Raw genomic sequence first — 16,926 nt, forward strand, 5'->3', positions numbered from 1 at the left:
ATTATCACTTTTTTCTCCCTAGAGGTTACAGAATAATCTCTTTGCCTCAATTGTTATGAATTCTTAAAATAATGTGCTTTAGTATGGATCTGTTTTCATCTATTGCGCTGAGCACTCACTTGGTTCTTCCTGCCTAGATATTCATGTTCTTCAGTTCTGAGAAATCATTTTGATTTATTTTGTGGATGATTCCTTTCTTTCATTTCCTCTTTCTGCAACTCCTATTATTTGCATATTAGATTTCCTGGAATGAGTCTCCACTTTTCTTATTTTTTCTCCTCTATTTCCATTACTTTGTCTTTGCTCCATTTTCTGGGACAAGTCTTCAACTGCATTTTCTAAACCTCCTATTCAGTTTACTTTTAAATCTGTGCTTTCATGTTTAAATGTTAAAAATCTCCCTTATAAGGTGTTCTCTGAATGATTTTTACCCCAGCATCATGTTCTCATGTCATAGATACAATATCTCCTCTTACCTTACTGAGGTTATTAATGATTTTTTTTTTTTTTTTAAGGCTTCTTCTCGGTGCATCACGTCAGCTTCTCATGTGTAAGAGCGAGCAACAGAAAGCTGAGTCCTGTGTGGTCCTGGTGAGTCTTGAGAGGGGAATTTCACTGTAGATTGCTATGCTTGGCATTTCTTTGGGGAACGATTGTGTCAGTGTCTTTATGGTTTTCTCTTAGGACTAACAGATTCCCCAGAAAAACTGAACTTCTGCCCGGAGGACCCATGCTTAGTTGTTGACATACTGGGGGCCAAGCTGGGAGAGAAGGCAATGCAGCCCTGACATTCCTCATGTATGGCTTCATTTTTCAGTATGGTATTTCTAGTGTCAACTGTGTGTTGCCTTGTTGCCTGCCCTTCAGCCAGAGACTCTTTATTTTGCCCTCTTCAGAGGATAAACTTTCAGTCATTTGCTGGAATTGGTACAGAACAGTCACACAGCTACTTAGAGTGGGGAAGGAGGTCTGGGTTTCTAACTCTGTCTCATAAGTAGACTTCAAATCCATCCTCCTAATTTTAGTCCCACCTTCTCTACCACATCCAGAGGTTGATGCCACCAATTCCTGACTCTTTGGGGGATTTTGCTACACAAATCTGCTTGCTTTTCAACTTTCCCCATTTCTGACTTAAGCTTCAGCTTTTCCTAATATACTCAGCCGATAAAAAAATGAACTGTCACTTTCCAGCTTCAAATTTGTGTTACTGTTGTCTCTTCTTCCATTCTCTTTGGCCCTATTAGTTTATGCCTTTTTGGAATACCTCTTATTGTCTTTTGAGTCTTGTATGAGGAAAGGGAGGTATGTGCACTTTCCTCTCTTAACCTGGAAGTATAGGAGTAGTTCTTGGCTTTAAAGAACTAACACTTCACAATAACTCATTTTGTTTGAAATATGTGGACCATACACTTTCTATGGAAAATTCGACTTTCTCCAAAAGAAGGCACTCGAGTGATAGAAATCCACGAAGTTTTTCCTTTTTAGAAAAAATAATGTGAGTGTGAAGCTTCAGCCATCTCCTACACCTTTAACCTGTGCTGCTAAATTACCCAGATAGTCAGATAATCCCAGTTCAGCCCCTCCCAGGCTCCCGCACCCCTTAAATCAGAGACTCCTGAGTCCATTTTCTTTAACTTTCCAATAGTAACCTTTTAATATTTTCCAATAAGTGCTTTACTGGGCAATATACATATTTTGCTTTCCTTATTATTACTGGCCCATCAGTAAATACACAAAAATCAGAGGGAGGGCATGCTGTGAAAAATCAAAGTAACAATGGTCATCATACACGTGCGAACAACAAACTCTTCTTTGAACACTCGAAGTGATTTACAAAAGGCATAATGATGATATAAAGGTGAATGAATCACGTTATTTTTGTTCTTAAGTACATTTTACTCTTTTATTGAAGTGGGAGGTTTCCTTTCTCCTACTCCTACTGTACCAGAATTGAATCAACATTAGCTACGAAACTGACCCTTGGTGTTGTGGTCTCTATGTAAAACTTTTTGAGAGGCTTTGCTGGCAAAATCTATTCTGCAGGCTAAAATCTGAAGGATATAGATAGGAAGGTGTCTTTTGTCCTCTTATGTTTTACACCCAATGCCAATTAAATGGAAGCCCTCAGGAGACATGAAGGATTTATGACTGTAAGACAGGTTACATTTTAAGCTCTTAGCTTTGGAGAGCTCTCATCTCTGCTCTCTTAAGCTTTGCAAAATAATGAAATGCTGGCCCCTTACTAATACAAACAAGACCCAGTTTAATGACTTAGCTAAGGTCACCTGGCAAGTTGCTGGTTGGAATGATGTGTAGTCAAGCTGTGCGTCCAGAGTTACACCATTATGTCAAGGGGGGGAGAGTGCATCCTGGTCCATGAACTTCAGACAATACTGCAGGTGGAGTGCCTCCACGGGATGGAAGCTCTAGAGTTCCCCCAGTCCCATTCAAGAACACGGAGGCATATCCAAATGGGGGGATACAACAGTAATAAAAGGAAAGATCATATTTAATTCCCAAATAAATTTGAATAAAAGGCTCCTCTCTCAGCCTATTTGTTGGGAATGTCTAGAAGGGGTGGAAAACCATCCCTAGATATGACTTATATGACTATCTACAGCCCTAAAGAGAATCTGGGGACAGGTGGAGGCCTGCAGTAGCCCTTTTTAACCTGATCCTACAGTGGCTTGTGGCATTCAGGTGAAAGAGCCAGGAAAGGCCTTGGAAGCAGAAGGCATTTAGACACTAATGGCAGTAACAACAGAGAGACCACATGTCCACTTTCTTTTCTTTCAACTTGAAAATAAAATGAAAACCAGATGGAAGAAGAGAAAGGGGTTTTCAAAGATCATGGCAGGGAGGGGATGTGAACGTGGATGGGAGAGGTTGGAAATGAATGCAGAAAGTGGGCGTCTCTCTTTTAAGCATCTTCAGAATCAGCTCTTTGTGTAAGCCCAGCCCTAATTTATGTAGGAGCTTTGTCCTTTTTCTCCTCCCCTACCTCCTCCATCTCCTCCCCTACCTCCTCTTTTCCTCTTCCTCCTCCTTTCCTCCCCTTTCCCTTCTCCTCTCCTTTCTCTTCTCTTCCCCTTTCTCCTCCCTTTCCTCTTCGTCCTCCTCCTCCTTTCTATTCTCCCCTTTTTCTTCATCTTCCTCTTCTTCCTTCTCCTCCCTTTCCTCTTCCTTCTCCTCTTCCTCCTCCTCCTCTTCCTTCCGGTTCTTTTTCTTTTGTTTGAGAAATTTTTCTAGTTGGGCATGTTAGTTTAAGCAACAGATAACTTTGTATGGGGGTCTAAGGAATGAGGTCCCATTTTATAGGAGCCCTTACTCTATAGCTCCAATCTCTTCTACTGCAAGTAGACTTTGGAAGTTCCAGGATAAATGGGGCCTTCTGATTTTAGGAATAAAGACCACAGAGGACTTGCCATGCAAAGGATAAAGTCATTAATCTCTTATTAAACCTAGTATCTGGTGATAGGATTCCAATGGTGGGAAACCTTGTAAACTTTTGAGAGATTCTCCAGGCACTTAACTTTCTGAATAGCAACTTCATTGGGGACAGACAACTGGAATGTTAAAGTATAAACAAACCAAGCCATAAAAATACTCAAGCGACATCTACACAGTTCCCTCCCCCGACTTCCCTAATCTGTGCCAATCAGCTGGCTACTGTCTATGCTCTCTTTCATTCCCACTATTTCTCCTTTGATTTCAAGAGGTCAAAAGGCACTTCCATATTGTTTTTTGGACATCACTAATAGGGTCAGTGTCCATGAAATGGGCCACAGCCACGGTAAGTCACGCAGATGTAATGTGACTTCTCACAGTCTTTCAGGGGAGCACATGGGTGGCCATTAAAACATCAAAGCTGCTGAAGCTCCTGCTCTCCCAGTTCTGGTTCTAGGACAAAACAGAAAGCCTTTGAGTCCTCAGAAATAAAACAGTGCTGTCGTCCCTGATCTTCTGTGAGATTGGCTGAGGGAGCCTGAGCCGGGACTCTGCTCTGAGATGAAGTGTTTCAAGGAGACCTTCTCACAGGTTTGCGATGAGCTGTGCAGGCCCGGACCTGGCTGGTTAAGAAACTGAAGGATCACAGCACCAAGGGTAAAAGTGGAAGAAGTACAGATGTTTATTATGAATCAGCTTAAAACCCTTTATGCCTCTGACAAAGAAACAAAAAGAATCATACTAATCAAAGGACCTCCAGGGTTTAATATTTCAAAAAACACAGATAAATAGCTTACTACAGATAAATAGCTTCACCCTTTGGGCATTCTCTGAAGCAAATGAGAAATTTCCAGGGGGTCCGTAGAAGGGCACGTGTAACCAGTACACCCCGATCCCCTACTCCACTGGAAAGCAGGGCCTAGGGATTGGGCCCCTGGAGAGGCAATATGGACCCATTCAGATGTCCCCCCAGGAACCAGTCCCTCTTATCTCCGGGGATATCCTTAGCATGTGGCTGTCACCTGGGAGATGGGGTGGAGGGATGGTTGGGGATGGGAAAAACATATTTCTGGCTTTTGTTAGAAGCCATCCATAGCACACCCCAGGGAGTGAGAAGCTTCGAGGTGGGAACTGAAACAGTCAAATTCTTGCTGATTGTTAATTGGGCCCTCATTTCAGAAAGCAATGCTGTTTTTATAAATTGGATTGACTTCAAAAAACAAAGCACAATAAACAAAAAGGAGTAGAAAATTTTATGCTAAAAAAAAAAAAAAGAACCCCAATGAAATATTCAGTAGCACATTGCATCTGTGAGTGTCCCAGCTCCCTGTAAAGGTTATGTGTGATCTCTATCCCAGGTCATGGTGTAGGTATTACGCCCCAATCTTCACATCCTCATTCTGCAAGGTCTGCGTCTCATTGGTCGTTGTAAACTGGTCTGTGGTCTCTGACGACTCTTTGTTCACCAAATGCACCATCTCCTGAGACTTGCTGGCCTCCCCGTTAAGTCCACTTGGCTTTCTGTCCTCCACAGCTCCATTCCCATTGTTGATCACCAGCTTTTTCTTCTGCCCACACCTAATAATTTAAAGATCATGTGTGAAAAGGGTGGAATGATTCAATTGTCATCATCACAGTCATTAACACTACGGTTTATAACAATCTTAGCATGTATGTTTCATCTTATTGGACTGTTGAAAGTGAGGTCCCCTACACCAGAAGTAAAAGCATCAGCTGTGAGCTTGTTAGAAATGCAAATTCTCGGCTCCACCCCAGATGTATTGAATCAGGGAATTCTAGGAATGGGGCCCAGGATCTATGGTTTAATGAGCCTCCAAGGGGCTTCTGATGCCCACTCGAGGTACAGAACCAGGGGTCACACATCTCGAAAAGCCAAGGCTATGATGGGTAAAGAAACCTTGGAGATCCGAAAATGCAGTTCCTTGCCCCAGGTTACTCAGCAAGTAATAAAAGAATCAGAACTCAACTCCTGGAGTGTCTGACTCCCAAGTTCCAATTCTCCTTTGACCATACTATGCGATGGGAATGTTTGCCTCTTCTTAGTGCTTTAGCAATTTCTGCAGGCTCAGATAAACCAACACGATGACTGTAAATCATTCTGGTATGTGTATTCAAGAAAATCCCATTACTTTCTCTCACAGTCAACACTCTGTTGGCCTTTCCGGGGTTATTACTGCATGTACTGAGGAGAATGCAACACCATTTTTCTAGAAGTATAATATAAGGCCGTATTGATTTTTCCCTAACATTGGGTTACCTTTCCATATAACCCTGCTTATAGGAGGCTGAACTAACTACACAAGGCAAATAGTTCAGTTACTTTAAGGTTTCTTAGTGATGTTCCTGTTACCTTAAGGCTTCTCAGTAATATTTCTTAAGATTTAAATGCAGAAGATCTTCCATGGAAGAGCATGACCTTAGTCTTACCCCTGGTACACTGTCAAAGCACTGCCTCCCCCCATGCAGCCTGATGCAATGCTTCCTCTTTCCTGTAACATGATCACTGCTACACATCTAGAAGTCAGATTGTGTTTCTCGGAAGCAAAATTGCAGAGCCTCACAACTACCACCCCACCTGCCTAGTGACAACCACAAGCTCAGGACACCTCCTGTATGACAGGCACTTTACATGTAATTTCATGTAATCCTCACAATAATCCCACAAGGCAGCTGTTTTTCCCATCAGTGGAAACTGAGGCCCAGGGAGGTTTAATAACTAACTTGAGGTCATACATCTAGTAAAACAGAGAGTTAGCATTCAACTCCGGACCTTTATGACCAAAAGCCTGGACTCTGCCCAGCTCTATTCATGCTGCCAACCATCTGGAGATTTGCAAACAGTATGAAGTCGGAATTGTTCACTTTGCCGCTGGGTATTTGGAGTTGTAGAGACAAGGCTTCTATTATTCATGACCGTGGGCCATTCCTGCTAGGATTGCCAAGGCCATAAACTTTAATCTCTTGTTTGGGGAAATAGAAATTATACCTCCTCAACAGGTGTTAGATCCTGTCTCCTCTGGCAGGATGCTTGTTGAGGGCAGAGGGAAGAATGCTTGACCTGGCTGCAGAGCCGTGGGCCTATGAGTGCAGATGCAGTCCACATAGACAAGAACAAGGGCTTGGGAGGCCTGGTTTTGAGACCTTGCTGCTGTGTGACCTGGGACAACTCACTCACGCTCTCTGAACCTCAGCTTGCTTATCTGGAATCTCAGGCTATTTACAGTACCCCTTTCACAAGACTGTAGAAAGCCCTAAGAACAGAGCCTGGTGCTGCATTCATGAGTTTATTATTGTTTTATTTGTTGCTTTTATGAACAGTGTGGGGTAAGGAAACCAAAGCCTTGGATAAGCACTTAGAACAGTATCTGGAACACAGTAAATGCTCAAGAATCACTGGCTGTAATTGTGAATATAACAAGCACCACATATAATGGGTTTTGCTTGTATCTTCAGCTGCCTCCACCACCTTGTCACATTTACTATGAAGATGACTTAAAAGGCCGAAGACAGAATGCTGCTCATGTTATTTTAAATTCTTGGGTAGTATTTTGGGTGTTCTTTGGAAGAAAGGTGTCTTGTTAACGTAATCCCCCATTTACTTGAGAAGTTCAATGAAATATTGCAAGAAAGTGATTAATAAGCATAAAAAAGCTTGTGCATGGGGGCGAAGTGAGGATTGATGCTACTGACATAAACAAAGCTGATTGGGAAGGTGGGTGACATTTGACCTGTGGGGCTTAGCAATGTGGCACTTGGCTTTGTCCTGCCCACACTTCCCTTTGGATTTATGTGTCTCTGTTACCTGCCTGAGTTCTTTCAGGAGAGCAGGACAATTCTCTTAAATAACTCAGTCCAATGTGTGGTGCTCCAGACATTTAAATAAGTACTTTTAAAAGACATGCCCTATTTTTTTCATCCTTCTGAATTAGAGAGATGCTAAAAGGGCCATTAACACTGAAGGGACTTCAGAGATCATCCAGCTCAACTTTGTCCTTATGTTAACTGGAGACTGAGTCCAAGAAGTCAAGGCTACCATCCGACACTGCACCACTAGCAAAGGCAGGGCCGACATTGTGTCTATGACTTAGATCCTCTGAATCCAAAGGTCAGAGGTCTCCACCGAACTGCATCTTGCCTTTTTATCCCTTGCCCTTAAATCTCAAGCATTAGCTGAGCATGGTGACCACACAATATGGAAGGATCCAGGCTGGAGCCTTGCCAGGAGAGGGTTGGCAGGCTCCATGGAGTATGGAAACCAGGTAACGCACTTAGGGCACAACAGAATTTCGCTTGAAAGACTTGGGGGAAGGGGTGACAGTGGGTAACTTAACAATGAATCTTATAGCTCTTCTACCTGGCAATCCTTAAAAATATTTAGAGGGTTTTTTTTGCTTTGTGTTAGAGCCAGGCCATTCAATACAGTCACCACTAGCCACATATGGCTATTTAAATTTAAACTAATTAAAATAAAATAAAATTTAAAATTCACGGAAGTCAAAGTTGCCACATTTGGAGTGCTCAGTAGCCACCCGTGACTTGTGGCTGTGTATGGGACAGGACAGGTGTCGAACCTTTCTGCCACCGCGGAAAGTTCTACTGGACAGCTCTGTTCTAGAGGACAGAAAGAGGCGGGGTGAGCACAGATCATGGCGAACTAGACTGCAGCTTAAGAGGAGGCAGACATTCTAAATCCTAGAGGTTAAAGAGGGCACCTGCCAAGCAGAGGGTGGATGACTGTCCACTGGGGTTTACAGAAAAGATGCTTATTTCTATGAGAGGGAAACTGGTGAAGGCCATTTCTACACAAGCAGTGTAGAAACATTCTTTCACCATTTCTGCTTTGTGAAGCGTTTTCTGGTCAGGCCCTCCCACTTTTTTCTCCTCTTCATACAAATCAGATAAATACTTGAAGGAAAATGCACTTAACTTCTTCTCTTGGGCCTCATTGAATATCTATCTACCAGTACAATGGACTCCTGAAACCATTGTTTGCTCTTAAGGACAGTGAATTTTCATTGGCAAGTTGCAATTCAAGGACTCTGGTTACATAAAGCACAGCAAAAAAAGGTGATGTGAGTTATGACAGGGATGGAAAAAGCTAAGGAAACCACAGGACTCCTAAATCAGCATATTTCAGGTGATGCCACTCTCAGATGACATTGTCATAGAATCCTGTGGTCAATCCTTGAATGTCACCTTCAATGACAAATGCTTTTTCACTTTTACCTTTTAACCATAATTCATATATCAGGGCCTGGCACAGAGTATGTTCTCCATAAATATTAGGTGACTTAAATCCAACCAATGTTGCCATGGAACCTCAAGATTCTTTTAGGGAAAGGATGGTTCTCTTTGTTTTTTAATCTTCTCTTCCTCTTCCCCAGGGCTGACAGTCATAGCGGCCCCTCAAAAGATGTTTCTCAGATACACAAATGCCTCTTGTATGTCCCTACTTTCAACCAAACTTTATTTGATGAACATCAGATTCTGCATCTCTCTATCATGCAGCACTCAAAGCAGAAAGGCCCCAGCCTTTAAGAGGATGAGAAAAAGGCTGCTGACTTTAGCAACCCAAGTACACATGAAGGAGCCTGCAAAGCCACAACCACCCTTCAGCTGCCTAGCAAAACTGTTTTCGACGATCAGATCAGGACACAGTAATTTATAGCATCCAAGCAGCTCCTTTGCTGGTGAGATACTGCCTGTGCTGGACCTCGTGTGTCCCCATTTGCCTGTTGCTAGGGTGACTGCTGGTCTTGGGAAGGGGGCACAGTAACAGGACCTGTTTTCACTGCTGACATGGTGGGTAGCGATGTGGGAGCTAAGCAGCCACACTGCATGGACTCCTGCGGCTCTCGGGAACAGCTGCGATGCTTCTCTAAGGTCTCCCCCGTGTCGACAGCATCAGGAACCACTGTTTCTATGGTGGCATGTGCAGAACTCATGGACTGTGTATGTGAACAGAGGCAGTATATTCTAGGGCCTGGGGCAAACGGACTGATTTCCAACAATTGAAAATTCATTGTTAATTGAGCAAAAGTAACCTAAGAGAAAATAAGGAAGCCAAGGGGAAGTATAAAGATCCTTTGGAAGGGGTCCTTACTTCAAGTTGCATTATTTAAATTTAACTTAAAAAAATCCCTTTCCATTTAGTCATAGAAGACAACTAGGAGGGGCTTTCAGGCTTTATTCCCTAGTTTTTATTCCTTATACAGTCAGCTATCATGAATAATTATTTTTATTATGCCCTCACACATACAGATAGCAGCATAGCTATTGGATTGTAATAGAGCCCTTTTATTAACATGTACCCGTGTGAGACAGCCTTATTTAATTTCCTCAGATAATTGGCAATGCTGCATGGGCTGCACACAGCAATGGAATTGGGTATTTGTTGTTTTCCAGAAGCCAGTGAGAGAGATTCTATCATTTTTTCCAGGTCTTCTCCCAAACCTAGGGGTACTTTCTGGCCTGTTAGATGATCTAGTGACACAGTGAAGGTGCCTCCACTTGGAAATAAGATTTTTTTACCTTTTAAGAGATATCTCAAGAGACACTTACAAAAGGTTTAATGTTCCAAAGCAAATGCTCAGAGAAAAATAACACATCTTAGAAGCATCTTAAGCAAGAGATTTAGACTAGTATTTGTGGAGCACCCCAGTCAAGGTTCATTTCCTCTTCTGCTAGAATGACTGTTTTCCTTTATTTCACTCCAGGTGGCATTAGTTCTGGAGCCTGCTCACAGCTCAACCAGGTATATGTGTTGTTTAAATACACAGGCCTTCCAAAACAACAGGCCTTGATTGAGGTAGGGGGGTACTATCCTTTCAACAGCCACTTCCAGAAAACAGAAAATAGTGTCCTTACAGACAATAAACAAATAAACAAAAAACAAAACAAACACACAAACTCAATGCCTGTTTTAGGTAAGGGTTCTAGAAAGCTCCATGGGCCATAGACAGGGGATGACCAATCCAGGAATCTTTATATGGTGTTTTTGTGTATTGCGAATGCACTTAATAAATATATATTTAATAAATCAATAAATGAGCATACACTTTTATGCCTTTCTGGTGTGATAGTTCATAATTCATCAGATAAAGTTTCGATGGGCTTTAACTCCAAAATAATGAAGATCCCCAAGAAATTCAACCACTATTCAAAAGTGGTGGTCCAGATAATTACAGTGTCTCTTTTCCAAAGAACATGCCAGAGCAGGGCTTCTTAAACTGTACCATGTACATGAATCTCTGAGACCTTGTCCAAATAGAATCTGATACAGAAGGTCTGAGTGGAGCCTGAGATCCTGCATTTCTAACAAGCCCCCAGGGTGCTGAGGCTCCTGGTTCCAAGGGTTGCCCTCTGAGCAGCAAGTACATAGAGCCTAAGTTAAATGATGTCCTTCCCGAGTCAAAGTCTCTGAGGAGCACCCCCTTACCTTCTTCGACTGTTGACCGCGATGCAAACTGCAAGAATCAAAGCCAGGGCCAAGAGGGATGCCAAGATGATCAGCCATTCTGGTACGAGCAAAGCAAAAGACACCCATGAAATTGGAAACTATGTTTTGTGAAAACAAAACATGCACTTTATAAATTAGACCTGGTCCAACCAAGAACCACAGTCAGCACTACAGAGGAATCTAAACAAATGGCCCAGCCAGTAGGCAAATAACACTGGAAAAGCAATTTTGCTATAGGTGTTTGTCCCACTAGCCTCTTGTTTTAATCTCTTACCATCAGAATCTCTGTCTCTTCAGAAGAAACATGTTCCCAAAAAAATGTAGAACGACCTGTTGAGACTTGTAGGTGCCGTTGGTGCAATTACTAAGTAAACTGAAAGAAGTGTATTCTTCCATTGAAAGGAAGATTCCTTTCCTATATAACAGTGTTTGCTAGGGGGTCATTTGGCAAAATTCATCAAAAGCCTTCAAAATGCACATGCTTTTGATCCAGCAGTTACACTTCCAGGAATGTATAGGACCTTAGAATTAGCTATGAAGATGTTTATTGCTGAACTATTTATAATAAAAAAAGTTGAAAACAACCTAATGTCCAGCAATATGGACTTGATTGAATAAATTAGAGTACATTCATTGTATTACATACTATAATACAGAGGAAGAATATTTAATGATATTAGAAAGCTGTGACCAGCCAGGTGAGAATGGTAGTTTGCTAAATAGCAATTATGTTTTTGTATATAAATTATATTGATAAATGACATATAAATTACATGTATGAAAATAGTAACCACAGTATTTCTGGATGGTGAGATAGATAATAGGTGATCTATAGTTTTGTCCTTTTTTTAGCTGCATTTTCTAAAATGTCTGCAATAATTAATGCATCACTCATGGACTAATAAAATGCTATTTACATGTTTGTTAATCAAGCTTTAACATATTAAGATATGACTTGACAACTTGAATAACTTCAGTTGCCAAGTGGCCTGTGTATCTGTGCAATGAACTAGAGCCTGGGAAACAAGAAAGATGGATAGTCATTCACTGCCCATTCATCTCTGGGTGTCCCAATTCTTCTCTGATTCCCTGCTCAGTGCTGCCTTTGCCTGACCTCTGCCTGGTTATGTGAGTCAGGAGGTGGAAAGCCAATAGGAGAGAGCCGTTTCTGTCCTGTCCTGGGTCTCCAGCTCTGAGATGCCCCACATTCCCACTCACCCAGCCTGGGAAGAATCCTGCTGCCTGATTATAGCAAATTACGCCGCACCCACCCTGTCCTCCAGGCAGCGCGCTCCCTCGCCATGTGCTCTGCCTGCAGTGGTGCCCAGGCCCGCTGAGGCGGGGGGGCAGGCACATGCCACATCCTTCCCTTCCCCATGGGAGGCTCAGTTTGGAGAACTCTGAAGAGCGAGAGTTAAAAGGGTACTTTGCAACCCAAAGGAAACCCTTCCTTTTTTGTAATCCCCCTTTTACAAATGGTGAATTTTGAGCCAAAGTCAAATAAAGAAGAGAGCCAGCTGTCTCAGTGCCCTCATTGCACATGTAACATATTCTGAAACTGTCTTCTGTCTGGAGCAGTGAAGGCAGTCCCTTGAGAAAAAGTAGTCTGGGGACCAGAAGGATGTTTTCATTCCACTCAACACACTGTGTGCAATGCGAGAAGAATGTTGCATGTGTCTTCCCCAACCCTGGACATGAAGGGGAAACTGAATTGGGACAAGCAGGACCTGGGTGTGACCTGGAGTCCCCAGGGTGATCACTCCTTTGAAGAGGAAGCTTTAGGAACTAACACAGCACTGCCTTGGGACAGGTGAGGGAAAAGTGTGAATATGGGCTCAGCCAATCTATGGATCCCAGGGGGAAAAAAATGTTCCATCTTTTCCTCTCTTTTGCTCTCCTTTGTCTTTAGCTTGCAAAGAGGAACAAACAGTTTCAAAGATTGGACATTTAGGAGACCGCACTTTCAAACCCGTTGCTTCTTCCTTTCTGGGACGTTCAGAGAGACCTGCTTTTAGCATCATTTCTCCCCCCAAAGCTCAAAACTCACCTGGAATTTGAGGTTTCCTTATAGGACCAGAGGCTGTGTTGCCTCTACCTTCTTGGCTCCCACTGGAGTGTCCTAAGGAGAAAAACAACATCTCTCAACCAAAGTTTGGGATGTATAACCAGGCTTACAGAGTGGCAGACAGGGCCAGCTTCTGCGTCCTGCAAAGAGTACTTAAACATCCCAGCTACAGACATTTATAAGGCGCTACAAGAAAGAGATCTCCCCAGAAAAGTTTGGTTTGATTCAAACTAAGGTTTGAAAATGTTATTTGTCATCAAGAACATGAGACTTCAGAGCAGCAGTGTTGTGAAATGTTTAAGCCCTTGGGCTCTAGAGTAGGACAGCCCTGGATTCAAGTCTTGTTTCTGCTACTTGTTAGTAACCTGTGCTGGCTCAAGTGACTCTCTTGAAGTCTCAGTTTGCTCACTCTTAATTGGGGTGATACTAGAATCTACTTTATCATAATTTTACAGAGGCTTAAAGATGTACATAAGACTGAAAACCATGTGTACTTATTTTCTATTTTTAATTTCAGACCTTGCTACTCAAAATGTCGTCGCATGGACCCCACGTGGGAGAATGCCAGGCACGCAGAATCTCAGGCCACACCCCAGCCCTAGCGAATCAGATTCTTCATTTTAATAAGATCCCTAAGGGATTCATGTGCTCCAGAAAGGCCAAAGCAAATCTAAAAATCACATCCTATGTCATCATAAAAGTGAACATAAATATAAAATAAGGGTTTGGGGGGCCACGGCCCCTTCTATCTATGAAAAAATCATGCATAACCAGGCTTACAGAGCAGTGCACGGGGCCAGCCTTCACATTACTGCAAAGCTATTTATACATTCCAGCCACAGGCACTTACAAAGTGTGGTAAGAAAGAGATCTCGGAAAAGTTCAGTTTGATCAGGCCAATCTGTTATTGAATCCTGCTACTATATTATTGAAACTTGCTTTGTTTTTGAAGAATGAATATTTTCCTCTGCTACAAAACAAAATAAGGAAACAAACAAAGTCTCTGGACTGAAAGGAAGCGTTGCAACACAAAGGATCCACAAGTCAGAACAAAAGGCTGGTGAAGAGACTCATCCAAATGAAAGCTCTGTGTTTTCTTTGTGTTTTTATATGCTTCCTTCACTGCTTCCAAACAAAAACTGAAAATATCCCACTAAAATGAACTCTATTTTCCCTGATAAAAGGAACCCCATGGCAGAATCCCACAGGTCTGCAAGGGAAGGAAAAAACAAAAACAAAAACAGGGAAGTCTGGGTAACCAGTGAACAAAAGTGGCTGGGCCTTACATGTAAAGCTCTCCAAAGAGAGTCAAATTTCTGACTATGCACAGTAGACAGTGAAGTCTTGATTAGGGTGGTTAATTGGGTAGGGTGGCTCTTGACACAATTTGACGTTTTCATTAAACTCAAGTTTTACCATATGTCTAGCCATTTCGACATACTCTACACCGTTTTGACAGCGGCCTTTTCTTGAACACACCTCAGAAGATATCCAACATACTTTATCTGTCGACCAGAGTCCTTGGTCATTGGCAGATGGTCACCTGCACTGGTCATGGGATATTGGCCATTTAAATTGAAGATCTTTGGCCTTCAAAATTACCTCAGATGTAGTCATTCTCACTGGTCTTTCCCTGACTCACAACAGCCTTTGATATTTGAAAGGGAGGCCATTCATGCATCATAATCTCTTTATTTCTATTTTCCAAAAGAAGTGCTCCCAGCAAGGAAAGATCTGGGTGTGTGTACAGCCAGATGAAGCCTCCTGTTTGAATAACAGACACCTGCACAAGAGACAAACAAAAGAGACCACTCCCACCCACTTGGTTCTCACTTCAAGCAAAAGCCAAGAAGATGGAAGAGATAGAGCAGGTCTTGCCTTGCGCCCTTAGAGGCCTGCAAATGTAGCTGGGTAAGGCTGGCGGGGAAAGCAAGTTCTGCAAAGAGGAACACTTGATACTGCAGCTGGGAGATGAGATCCAATCTGAGACGCGTGCACAGAGATAATTTGACTGGCTTTAACTGTGAGAAAAGCGGTCTAGGTCTACGATAGTGATTCTCAAGCCTTAATATGTATACAAGCTACTTAGTGGAGGGGGAGGATCTTAATTCAGGAAGTCTAGGATGGCTGAAGATTCTGCATTTCCAACCATCTCCTAGGTGATGTCTCTGCTGCTGGTCCAAGGACCACCCTTGGAGTAACTGGGGGTCTCCTGATTTTAGAGAGCATTGCCTTTTAGTATCAGCTCCCTATCATTTCCAAAATACTTTCAAATCCCTGTTACCTCACGGTCTTCACAAGAACTCTAGGGGTAACTCAGGCCAGGGTTCTGATCCCTTTTTTCAAGTGAATAAATGGAAGTTGGGTAAGGCTCAATGCCCCAGCCAGGTCCCCAGAGAACCTGGGATTTCTGTTCTTATTTTAGAAGCATTTCTAATGAGCTTCCACGCCCCTGTCCTCTTATGTAAATTGTTATTACCAAAACTACCATGTGAATATCCATAATCATTTTGCTTTAAGTGTGTGAACATTTAACCCTAGAGGCAACCCTACTTCCAATGGAAGCACGAAGGGGAGGACAATGGTTCATAATGATGACCTGGCTTGTGTGGGGCCACCTGGACTCATGATGCTCAGGGACACCTCAGTAAGACAGCACGACGAGCACAGCCCCAGCGTTAGTGGTTGCAAGGACACCTGCTTCATATCAGACTTTCGCTGCCTGGAGTAATGTTTCCGGGAGTGAGATGTGAGTAATTATGGTCATTCCAGAGTGCCTTCTCAGGCTGTGCTCATGAGAGGCGATATGAAACCTTTGGGTTTGAAATGGCGCTCCACCACTCAACTCACTAAGTTACCCCTCAGCTAAGTTACTTAGCTTCCCTGAGCCTTACCATCCTCTCTAATATTAGGGTAATAACAGTACTTAGGTAGGTAGCAAGATATGAAGGATGATTAAATGAGTTAATAATAAGTGAAAGATATGAAAGCTGTTTAATTTCATATTTGATGATTGACCTACTGTTTGATATGGTCCAACCTAATACACTGTGACAATTATTATTATCCCAACTTCATTGATTAGGAAATCGAGTCTTATATCCTTTAAGCAACGTCCTCAGTTTGTATTTGGAGGAGCTGGAATCAAACCCAAGCCACTCTTATTCCAAGACCCCTGTTTTTAATCACTCTGGTATAGTCCAATGTTGAAGTGAGGCCTTGCTTGGATTCTCCTTGATCCTCTCAAAGGGAAGAATTTCCTCCAAAGTGGTAGTTCTCAGAGTACAGCCCTTGTTTTAGCATTATCAGCATCACTAGGGAACTTATTAAAAGTATAATGCTCAGGCTCCACCCCTGACATAGAGAATCAGAAACTTTAAGCATGGAGCCCAGCAATGTGATTTAATAAGCCCTCCCCATGATTGTGATGCATGCTAAGAAAGTTTGAGAAACCCTTTTCCGGAAGCACTGACTCATACTTCACTAATAATCAGCAGGTTCGATGATGATGACAGTAAATAACTAAAGCAGCTCAAACTTACCATCTGATTCAGATCTGTGAGTGGTGTGCCTCCCATTGTAGTCAGTGGATGAGTCTTGATCTTCTGTAAGGAGCAAACAGAGAAGGTTCAGTGCTGTGTGTTCCCATTACACTGCCACCTGCATTTCCTCACATTTGCATTTTCATGTACTTTGCTATCATCACAAAGCTTAGTCTTTTAAAGGGAAGCAAAACAATGGCAAAGGAGCCTTGAATGGGTTCACAATATTAATTGCTGCTCATTTCTTAATCCACTGATGACTGGGCTCGAGCTTGCATCAAAATTAAGGAGAGTGCTTCAGTACAGACCATCAAGGATGATGACAGGAGTATGGCTTTGGTAGAAACCCAATAACTGTAACATGCAAACAGAAATATCATGATGTCTTCACA

General features: G+C 42.5%; 1 protein-coding gene across 5 annotated transcripts in view; it reads right to left on the bottom strand.

The window, feature by feature from the left end:
- Positions 1 to 1,624: 1,624 nt before the first annotated feature.
- Positions 1,625 to 16,926, bottom strand: part of CD44 (CD44 molecule (IN blood group)) — an 86,499-nt gene continuing 71,197 nt past the window's right edge. For all 5 annotated transcript variants that reach the window (XM_054585918.1, XM_054585917.1, XM_054585914.1 and 2 more), the window contains 4 exons: positions 16,535 to 16,597; positions 12,975 to 13,046; positions 10,907 to 10,985; positions 1,625 to 5,025 (listed from right to left, as the gene is read on the bottom strand). In XM_054585918.1, the coding sequence (XP_054441893.1) occupies positions 4,821 to 5,025; positions 10,907 to 10,985; positions 12,975 to 13,046; positions 16,535 to 16,597 (419 nt within the window). In that variant the 3' untranslated portion in view covers positions 1,625 to 4,820. The remainder of the gene's footprint in view (positions 5,026 to 10,906; positions 10,986 to 12,974; positions 13,047 to 16,534; positions 16,598 to 16,926) is intronic.

This window comes from Pteronotus mesoamericanus, unplaced genomic scaffold, assembly GCF_021234165.1.
Source record: "Pteronotus mesoamericanus isolate MK-2021 breed Mesoamerican mustached bat unplaced genomic scaffold, CSHL_Meso_final contig_90, whole genome shotgun sequence".
NCBI classification, from domain to species: Eukaryota; Metazoa; Chordata; class Mammalia; order Chiroptera; family Mormoopidae; genus Pteronotus; species Pteronotus mesoamericanus.